This window comes from Ictalurus furcatus, chromosome 17 (genome assembly GCF_023375685.1).
Source record: "Ictalurus furcatus strain D&B chromosome 17, Billie_1.0, whole genome shotgun sequence".
Classification (NCBI taxonomy): Eukaryota; Metazoa; Chordata; class Actinopteri; order Siluriformes; family Ictaluridae; genus Ictalurus; species Ictalurus furcatus.
The window spans coordinates 11,017,276-11,028,474 of NC_071271.1; the positions used below are offsets into that span (position 1 = coordinate 11,017,276).

The window sequence follows — 11,199 nt, forward strand, 5'->3', positions numbered from 1 at the left end:
AACACACATGGAAGATTTTGGACTGATGTGTTATATAGCACTCTCCACCACCATCAATAAACACCACCAACTGAGGAAATATCTTTTGCAAGAATGCCATTCATCCTTCCAGTACAGCTCCAGAGACTATGCCAAGGTGCAGCGAATAATAGGGCCAATACACTTTCTTGTTCATCATGCGTCTAAAGCTTTAAACATGCACTTTACAGTAAAGACCACACCCGATTAAAATACTCTGCCTTTAATAGCCTGCATCTTTCCATGAGGACTAACTGGAAGGATAAGAGAATTAACAGGCTTCCTTCTTTGAACAACATACTATAAATAACACACACAAATCATCATGGTATTAAGAAAAGTGTTTTCTTTATTATTATAGATCAATATCTTCAAAATTATGTTTCCATTTCCAGTTCTGAAGAGATGATGAAATATTACTTCAGCGTTGAAGAACTTGTTACATAATCACTAGTGTTTTATTCAGGTTAGAAAATAAGACAAACCAAATTTATATTTATAGAAATGAGAAATCACCAATATTAATCATGATAACTCTCGGTCCAGTACCAGTCTTAATATTGTTTATATAAACAAAGTGTACTTTATTATTCAGTATGCTTGTCACATTCAGTAGTTCAACCATTGCAGTAATCCATCTCAGTTTGTATGCGAAATATAACGTATATACTAAGAATGCCCAATTATGCTTCCTATCGGTCATATAAATAACCTCGTAATGTATTTTAATCTTTAAATCTTTCATCATTTTTTAATATATATTTCTGTGTAATCCACCACCAGATGGATCCATCACCTGTTGCTAAGGATTTTTATGTGTATACATTAATGTAGTAGCTTTTTTATCTTGAGTAGAAAATCTGAAATAATGGAGTGTACCATGAACTAAGAGTGTTCCTATAAAATCAACTATGTATGCCCACAATATCCTTCACATTCTACAATATTGGCTGTTAATTATATTTAAAAACATTTCACTGTATTTAAAAGAAAAAGGAAAGTCACTGATTCTAAAATGATTTGATGGAAAAGAATACATCACATGTGTAATCACCTAAAAATATTGCTTTATCAACAGGTAGAATAAATTAAAAAGGAAAAACAGAAGATCCCTTCATATTTTAGTGCACACACATCAAGATAGGAATGAGGGAATGTATTAATAAACCTTTTAAAAATCTGTCTATTTTCCAATGTACGCCGAGGCTAAGAAACGGTTTTGTAATGCGGAAATGAAATTAAATGTATTTGTTCATTTGCTGATTGCTTTATTTTTGATAGTGTAAAACAAAAGAGAAAAGGCTGTTAAAACACATTTTCCCCATCACTAAAAATAACTGAAGACTAAGTTTCTCACTTAAAGATTCAATGTTTTAAAGAACTATTAAGATCATCACACAATCATAAGAAAGCTGGTATGTCAGTGTAATTTCAATTTACAAGAAATTTCTGCCACATAGTTATAACCACTGGGTCAAATATTCTGCACTGTACTTATGCCCTACCTTCTCAAAGCTTTCCCAAACCCAAGATGTGTGTGACAGGCTGTGCGACAGAATTGGAGTGTAGATATATACACTGATGCTCAGCAGCAGAGACTGGAAAGAGAGAAGAAAAGGGATTTAGTAGGAGTCATTGTGGGCCTCCTACTCAGGATTGTGCTCCTCAGGTAGTAGTTCTTGCTTGTCATCCAGTAGCAGGAGGTGCTGATGCTTCACACGGCGCACTGAGATCAGGAGCAACCCAACAAGCAGCACAACGGACATGATGGCCAGAGTGGAGACCAGGAAAAAGGCTGAGGAGAAAAAATTAAGAAAGGAATGAGGAAAACTAACACAATTAAAAATGATTATTAGGAAAATTATATAATTTATATTATATATGTATATAAAAAAAACAACTTAGAAATGACCTGTTACATATTGAGGTCATACTGTCTTACCTGGAGTCCAGCGAGACCTGTGCTCTCCATGCTCCTCAAATCCCCCTAAAACAACATTGCATACTTATGACCATATGACCAAAAAAAACACAACAAGCAGACAACCACTGTTTAGGTTTGTTTGCTTTCACATATAAGAATTCCTTTCAAACCGTGGATTGGTTATGTGATTCCATACATCAGTTTTGTACATGCAGGTTTTTAAAAAATGATAAGAAATTAAATTATTGTCATTATATGCTGTATTTGCACGCTTGCAGTGTAAATCCTGTAGTTTATTATAACTGCGTTGCTCCTCACTCGCAACGTAGACACGCAAGTAAGATCTGTAATGTCTCATTAAAAGGCAGCCAGAAGGAGAATGTGGCAAGGAACATTAGCGGGTATAATAAACATGAGCAAGGTAGATTACTTGATCAGTCAGTCATTTTAAAACACCTCAGGACAAACTAGATTTAAGTAGACTAAACAAATACTGTCCAACTTGTCAAAGTACAAATTACATGAAGGGGCAAACAACAGAAGCATAATGTAGTTTGAACAAAAGAGCTGGCTAACAGCTGAAAACGGAGACATGGCATGACTATGGACTACCTCTAAAAGTGTTACCCATTTGTCCTTCAGTGAGTGTATTCCTGCGTGTATGTGTAATACTTTTATATTTAGTTTAGTATTATGACCAGCAGTCACTGCCTATTTATTAATACAGGTACAAAGAATTACCAACCTGAACATTAGACAACCTTTAACAAAATTACATTAAAGCTGAAATGTAACTCGACACCAAGGGAATATTATATACTTAATGTAATAACTACATCCTTTCATTTAAAATCCATTAAACCATCTACAGAATTTATACAACTCGACATAAAATCTCCTCCTACCGTCTTTCCCAGCACAATTGGACATGCATTCCTCCAGGGTACTGTAACGGTTCTTGTTGCCTTTGCAGCCTCCGTAGATGAACTCTTGGCAGGACTGAGTACTCGAGTCAAAGTAGAACATCTGGAAAGCGGCACGGCATGGCCCAGAGTCAGCCGGCACAACGCAGGCCGCTGTATAGCGCACACAGTGTTTACTGATGTTATGGAAGCAATTGATTTTTCATTCACACAACTGAAATTACTCATTTGATGAAAATGCTATGTTACCTTTGTATTCCGCATTGTCAGAATCGGTGGTTTTCTTGGAATCTACAATTTTCACTACAAAGAGAGGTTACAACATTATAAACTCAATTCACATGTATGCTCAGCCCCAGACACTCCACCCACAGTCTGCCAAGATCTTTTGTACAGTTTTCTGGCCACCAGCTTCAGAATCTTAAAGGGTGCAATGTGACTGGCTCGCCACACTACTGTGTACCGGATTCCAACAAACTTTTGAACACTGCAACATTTTCAAAAAATTTAATAAATAACTGATAAGGCAACCACAGAAAATGTCCATGGCTGCCATGTCAGTTAAATTACCTCTTTCTGTTTTGACAAGTACCAAGACTCTGGCTTGCACATCTAAACAATAAGAAACCGCAAATTCCACAGTGAGGATGATCATCATACAGTAAACACCATATACATACATACCTGTGCAGGTTTTCATGCACTCCTCCTCAGAATTATAGTTGTTCTTATTGCCACCGCATCCACCATATCTGAAACGTTGGCACATGCCACTTGTGTAGTAGTAGCGTGGGATGGAGGCCCTGCATAGCCCTACCTGTGGTTCAGCCTGGCACTTCTCTGAAAATAAGATAATGAGACGGCGTTACCACCTGCCACACCACCAAATCCAGTCTAGGGGCCAACAGCCCCCAGTTACAAAGAACTGAATTTTAAAAGTTAGTGATCACTGACTTTGATATGAGACTTTAATGTCCTGCAGCCAAAGTAAAGCATTTCATTAAATAGTCTGCTAGGGGTCAGTGCTGATGTTTGTACAGTCTCAAAGAAAAACTACAAGCAGAATATAAAGCTAGAAAGAAATAACACACTGAAAACACACACACACAGAGAGAGGGAGAGAAAGAGAGAGAGAGAGAGAGAGAGAGAGAGAGAGAGAGAGAGAGAGACACAGACACACCTGCATACTCTGTTGATGTCATTTCAGGCAGGGGAGCTTCAGAAGATTTAGCTGAGGATGCAGACATGACATCAAGATATAATTCACCACATGTGTATTTATTCTAATATGACAGAATTCTAATAGTACATAGCTTTGCCACACTTTTTTTTAACTATGTGAACAGACAAATATATTATATTTATTATGAGACATGCGTGTTTATTTTCACACCAATAAACACAAGAGCGATTACAACAGACCAGAGCTAGGGCAGAACAGAATTACATGAATGATTAATACACTGAGAGGAACAATATCTGAATTCACAGGGGAATGTAATGCTGCAGAATTTTGTGTGACTTTCCTAAGGTGAACAGACTAGCATCGAACACTTGGAAGAAAGATAAACGTGAGATTTCAGAAGCCGGAGCAACATTTCATTCATACTACAATCAGCACTTATTAGCCTCTATCAAAAGTCAAACTGATCCTTTTTTTACTTTAACTAAAAACAAATATTTAACTACTGTTAAACTGAGTAGTATAAAGCAATTTGGTAGGCTATAGTAAGAAGGATATTACCTGTGATGTCTTGAGACAAGACCTTTCTGATTTTTGGAGATCCTGAAGTATCAGTAAGCACATCACCTGTACACAGAACAAACATTTGCAGAAACATAAACTTAATGTTATGTTCCTAGGAAGATAACATCCTCTTTTCAACAACTCTGAACTTCATGACTACAATGCTAAATGTAAAGTATTACACATATAATATTATATATATATATATATATATATATATATATATATATATATATATATATATATATATATATATATATATGTATAAAATGTTAAGTGCATGAGCAGTAGCTTGTTGAAAGTCATAAAATAATATGATATTCAAACAGAATGATTAAACAAACCCCTGTACATTCGTGAAATCATAAAACTAGCTTCATTTTAATTCATCCATCGCTCACATATCACATTTTGATCAGTTACATTTTGCAGTTAAATGATAGACAGCAGCAAAGATCAGGTCAAACCACACTTCATTTAACAGCCATATACAGACTACAATTTACATTTCCAGCTTCAATGTTTTATTAGCCTACACTGTTAATGATTAAATAAATTGTCAGTGCAAAAGAGTAAATCTGTGGATCATTCTTAAATTCATAAAATGCAGAAGTCGTTAACACTGGAATGGAGAGCGCACAGCACAGAAATCTGTCAACAAAGCCCTACTCAGAGACTGGCCTTCCTTGGATGGAGGTTGTTATACTGGATGTCTACAACAGTGTCGGGGAGGTTTTCCCAGGCTGATAATGACATGGGACTTAAGAGTGGGACTGAATAGTGACACTGGAACTGTCGCGATTCCTGTGAATGTGACCGCACCTTGTACTCTGGTCTGCACTTGTTCAGGAAGTAAAGTAACCTCATTAGTTTCCACAACACACGTGTACCATAAGTCGCAGGAGAATACTGTGGGACACTGAATAGGTCCACTGCAGCACATAATCAATTTTAAAATGAATGAATAGCACCAAAATACTTTTTTAATTTTATATATATATATATATATATATATATATCACACATACATACATACACACACACTATACGCTTAAAATGAACCACACTATACGGTTAAAATGAACTCTTCAGAAGCTTCAAACCCCACGGCTCTATGATCAGTGCATAAGTAAGAGGCTGCAGAAATCTGACATTTAGCCAACTTTGGAGCTCTATTTCTACTACAGAGCTCATTATGCCCAGGTAAGACACTTTGTTCATTGAATCAAACTTTTTGGAAGAATTCATACATTTATTTATTTATTTTTAAGGTATGGTGAACCTGTGGTACATTTTGGCTACAATATTAAAACATAGCAATCTGTTATTTATTTAGTTTTATACTGAAAAATATGCACGCTGTTTTGCAATGTTTTTTCTACGGAGATAAAAGAAAATTAGTCTTTTCAGTCATAATTTGTCTTGATTCAAATTTGTGAAAATTGTCGGAAAATCGAATCTAACAGTGAACGTGGCATTGTGAATCGAATCATGACTAGAGTTTGTTACACCGCTACCTATAGCAAAAATAAATAAATAAAAATTTCCCAGGATTCCCCTACACAATGTGCCTTACAATGTATCTATCCTGTCTAAAATATTGAGACTAGATCGAATTCTTTACGGTCTGCCTCACTACTGTCCCCGCCCTTCCCCCATCTTGTTGAGAGCTCCTCACTGTGGTAACTAGTGGAGATATCAGTCAACTAGTCTATGCAACCTCAAAGGTAAGGGAAAGGGTTAAGAGAGCACATAAAGCATTCTAAATGCATACAGGTTGTCAGACAGGTTTCTTGAGAACAGCATTCAACCGAACTCAACAAAGGTCACTCAACCGGTTACTCAACAATTAGGTGTAATCTGAAACCACCTGTGCTATCACTTCCTGCACAGTGAGTAACGACTCAGCGCTAGCTTTGCTAAGACACAAGCAACACAGTATTGTGCAACGCAGGAAGCAGAGATCAAACTGTTCATTATCCTAGTCCATAATTAACCTTGATGGACATTTTGCTTTCCACAAACTAAAATGGAACTGAACTAATATGCAAAGTAGCTTCCTGAACCAAACCGTATCATTTTACCTAAGCAAACTCTACCAAGTTAGATAGGCACTAAAAAATTTTTTTAAAAAGTGTTAAATGCAAATGATAAGGCTCTTAAATTATGGTCTCTCTAGAACTTTCTCTTATATCTCATCAATGAATGAACATCTTTGATATGGTCTACTTTACCTTTAAATTGCACAATCAGGAACTTCACAATAATAAAAATGACATTCAATCATTTCCAAAAAAAATAGGATAAGAACAGATGTCTGTTATTAAAGTATATGCCTATAGATCGGTGTTCTGTTTTATCTGTTGGTTTGGCCTCCTGTTTAATTGTCAGTCTTTCCTCATAAGTAAGAAGCATTAAAAGACAGAATCAGTGCTGTCTAAATTAACTGAAGAATGTAGTGACAGCTAGCTAAACCTATAAATAAACAATAAACACGATAATCGAGCATAACTTACTTAGATTTTATTTGCAATATTTACCAACTACAATGATAAAAATTAAAAAAAGACATACTAGTTGTGTAAAACTGTTATGGATTTGGCTACTGTCCACTACTGAGGCTTTGAGCACTTCGTGGGTCTGACTGGCACCGATAAGTTTTATGTTTCAGATGTTAGTCACATTCGTTACCATTTCAGAGATTGGCAGGTGGTTACAAGGTTCCCGTCCATTAAAAGATCTCCTAATCATATGGAGAAGCTGTTCATCTGGTCACGACAAGTGAAAACCCACCCTCCCACACTCCCGTTCTCTCCCAGAGACACACGGCATCCGGGTGAGACTCGCAATGACGTATTAAAAGCCTGTTATCCTGTAAGCGTTAATCTCTGTAATCTCTTTCTCTCACTTATGTACCTCTTGTCAGGTTCCAACTAAACCGAAAAGGAAAAACAAAAAGCAAAATTCTCTACAAAATAAAATGTGTGCGTAGACATAAAAATGGTGACAATATTTTAAAGAGTCCACAATGACATTCTTGAATATTATGATGTATTTATTTACTGGTAGACTTGCATTATAGAATAACAAGTAAAGTCATATTGAAGTAAAAACAATGGCAATGTTTGCCATTGAAAGATGTGTAATGTGTCTGTCACAGTAAGGATTTCAAACATATCAGACAGCTTTATCAAAGTGTAGAAGAAACATCTCCTCAGCAAAATTCCCACGATAATGTCAGGTTTCAAAAGTTAGTCCATACAGTATTTAGCTGTTTTTTTTGTGATTGTTGCGGCCAAAAATGCTTGACTTTGCTGCAGCTTTTTACGCTCTTTGCTGAAGTTTTTTTGTGAAAAACTACTTGAATTGGCAAAATCGTAATTGGACGAAATTGTTTTGCACTGACTTTCGCAGTGATGTTTGTTGGTAAATGAGACCTTTTAGCTGTACTCATGTTTGCCACATGTGAATCGAAGAGTGCTTTGGCTGAATACGCGTTGCAATGACTTCACATGGCGCGTAGTGATGACGTCACATGACATGTCTTTTTGCAATTTTGAAAAATTGCAAGTTCCTGCGAATGTTTCGGAGTTTCCTTGATTTCGCGTTTATTTCTGTGATCCTAAAATCTCAAAATCCTAGAGGGACTGAAAAGTGACATTTTTGCACAGGTTATTCTGTTTTGCCCGTCAGTTTGAGCAGTGTGTTATCACATCCATAATCATTTCTAGGACTGAACTGATCTAGATGTTTACAGCCATCATAACTATTGTGTTGTTCAGACAGAGCTCAAACACACACTCAACCACACACACTTACCTGTTACACCATTACAAGCACTCTGACATTCCTCCTTTGTTTTGAAGTTGTTGGCGTTTCCTCCACATCCCCCATACACAAAAATTTCACAGGTTTCGGCAGTGACATTGTAGTAGAATCGGGGTAAGTATGCCCGGCAACGGCCTACTTCTTTTTCATAACGGCAATAATCTGAAATATACAGAGAGGAGGGCTGTATACATTGTTTTCCTTCAGCTACTAATGATTAATCCACTATAGTGTGGATTATATTATGTGGATTATAGTGTATGGTCTATAGTGCATGCTCTTAAACAAGTAGCCAATAGTATTCAAACTATTCTACAATGTTTTTCAGTTGTCATTAAGTATAATTTCCTGCAACCAGAAGCTTATATAAGAATACCAGTTTATCAAGCAGTTCAAGTGGAAATGATGAAACACAGTGAGACAAAGGCCAGAAAAAAAAAAAGAAAAAAAGCTGCTGTACTACATTTTTGTGTGTACGTGTGTGTGTGTGTGTGTGTGTGTGTGATCCATCAGTCCGTGTTTTAAGTTTGGTACAGTCTACACCAAAATTTTTGGACAATTGTATTTATAATTATAGTGCCACAGCTGCCAGGTCTATGTATTAAAAATGTAATGGTGACCCCTTCACATGAAATTTTGACAGGACTGTCCTGTATTGTATTAAGAAAATGATTTATGTTTACCAATTTTTGTGAAAATTCCTACCCAAAACCTTGTTTAAAAAAAAAGGAAGGAAAAAAAAGAAAGACAGCCATAACACACATCTGCTTTAAAAGAAGGACTCAGTTAAAATGTATTTTTCAAGATGTTAAATATTTCCTCCATTTTTATAAAAATGTTGCATGTCTTCACTTTTTTCTGAAGATACACACACATACATACACACACACACATATATAATAAATTATATATATATATATATATATATATATATATATATATAAATATAAATAAAATATATAATAAATTTTATATGATATATATATATATATATATATATATATATATATATATATATATATATATATATATATATAACGTTTTTTTGTTGCTGTTTCTTATAATCAGCAAACAGTTATCGTGAAAATGTGTTCAACGTAATAATTTTATTATCTTCTATGAGCTTGGTGGCGTAGTGATATCTAGTAACTCGCGCATTTCTCCTGTATGGTTTTGAATGTAAAACTTCAGACTACAGTTTGAGAAACGCAGATTCACCTTCACCACTTAAAGTGGCGTATTGCACATTTAATGTGGTAATATGTGGCTCTGGGAGTAGTAGTTTTTTTCTGTTGGAAAATAATACCACTGAAAGAGTGCGACATTCTTTACGGAAGCCATGTTGTTGTTGTTTTTACCTGTTGAGCTGTTGGTGCGGTCAGAGAAATGAATCTTAAGGTATGCTTTGGAGTGACCCCTCGCTTCCAAAACACAAACATCTTTGCCGTCTTTCATACAGTTCACCAGGGTGCACTGGGGTGAGCCATCGGCTGGAGTCTCAATCAGGGCCAGCTGACAGTCTTCTCTAGCACAGCAAACCTCTCGGCACTCCTGCTCGTCGGAAATGTTGGGCAGGTGAGCGGAATAGTTTGCGCCCGCGTCCCAGGACTTCGGGTCCAAACCTTGGTTCAGCTCAGTAAACACACATTCTTCCTGCCCGAGAACGAATCCCGCACCTAAAAGGCAGACAAAGGCCAAGATAAACAACCGAGCCATGTCCCACTGTAACTGAGAACTGTTTTCTTCGCAGTTAGAATCTGATGTGTGAAGCTCACAGGTGACTTCCGCTTTAGTTTCCAGCAGTGTACTTCCTGATACTGACGTCAGTGTTTGTCCTGATGATGACGACTTGCTCCTATTTTTTTTATCCTGGGAAATTCAAGTCTTCTTTATTTGGGAAAATACCAGAATACAAAAGAAATTTTGTATCAGTAACACAATTAAAGGAGTATGTTACAAAATACTGCCAAGTATGTTCTGGAAAGACTTCATATACATTTGAATTTTGTGGGGGAAACAATGGTATTTACTCAAGATTATTTTGGAAGGATTTAGAAAGTTATATTAATAGAAAACTGGGGTGTGTTATAGAAATGTATGTATTTGATGTGCTTTTTTATTTTCTAAATGACATTTTGGAATGTAAATAACAATCCAGTGTGCAGTTGTTTATTTTATTAGGTAAATACCATATACACAAGAAGAAATGGGCTCTTGTCTGGAAGCATTAATGTTATGTAATGTAATGTAAATAATGCAACTATGTTCAGTTCTCCTACTGTTACATTATTGAGCACACTGACTCCAGATTCTTTTTGGTTTTTACAAATTTGCAAAGGATGATACAAACAAATATGTAAACAAATCATGTTAATCTAATCATTTTATTAGCAAAATACCAGGTTCATAATTTTTTTTCTTTTATTACACTTTGGAGTTTTAAGTGTATTTTTGAAAAATAATAATAATAAAAGAGTCTGGAGTCTCACACTACCACGCAAAGTGACTTCTTCTAATTAAATATACATACATTTGCATACAAAACATCTTTTGTTAGAATTAAAATATTTATTGCAGCATGAAAACACTCAAGAGAAAGAGTTCAATTTCAATGAAATGTCATTTAGTTTTTTTTAAATGTCATAAAATGTCATTTCTGTGCTTTGGTAATACTGTAACTGTTCCAATGACTATGCCAATAAAGCCAATTGAATTGAATTTCACTGAACAGGTGGTTGGAAAATCATTTCATTATTGTT

The 11,199-nt window shown here is 35.7% G+C and overlaps 1 protein-coding gene across 1 annotated transcript; it reads right to left on the minus strand.

Annotated features, from left to right (window-relative positions):
• Window positions 1–344: 344 nt before the first annotated feature.
• On the minus strand, window positions 345–10,254 carry spint2 (serine peptidase inhibitor, Kunitz type, 2). The gene is made up of 9 exons (XM_053647492.1): window positions 9,799–10,254; window positions 8,432–8,602; window positions 4,610–4,675; window positions 4,046–4,096; window positions 3,550–3,705; window positions 3,115–3,168; window positions 2,848–3,018; window positions 1,961–2,005; window positions 345–1,813 (listed from the first exon to the last, which is right to left on the minus strand). Exons 1-9 carry the CDS (start codon window positions 10,154–10,156, stop codon window positions 1,665–1,667), a joined length of 1,221 nt encoding a protein of 406 aa, XP_053503467.1. The 5' UTR covers window positions 10,157–10,254; the 3' UTR covers window positions 345–1,664.
• Window positions 10,255–11,199: the final 945 nt, after the last annotated feature.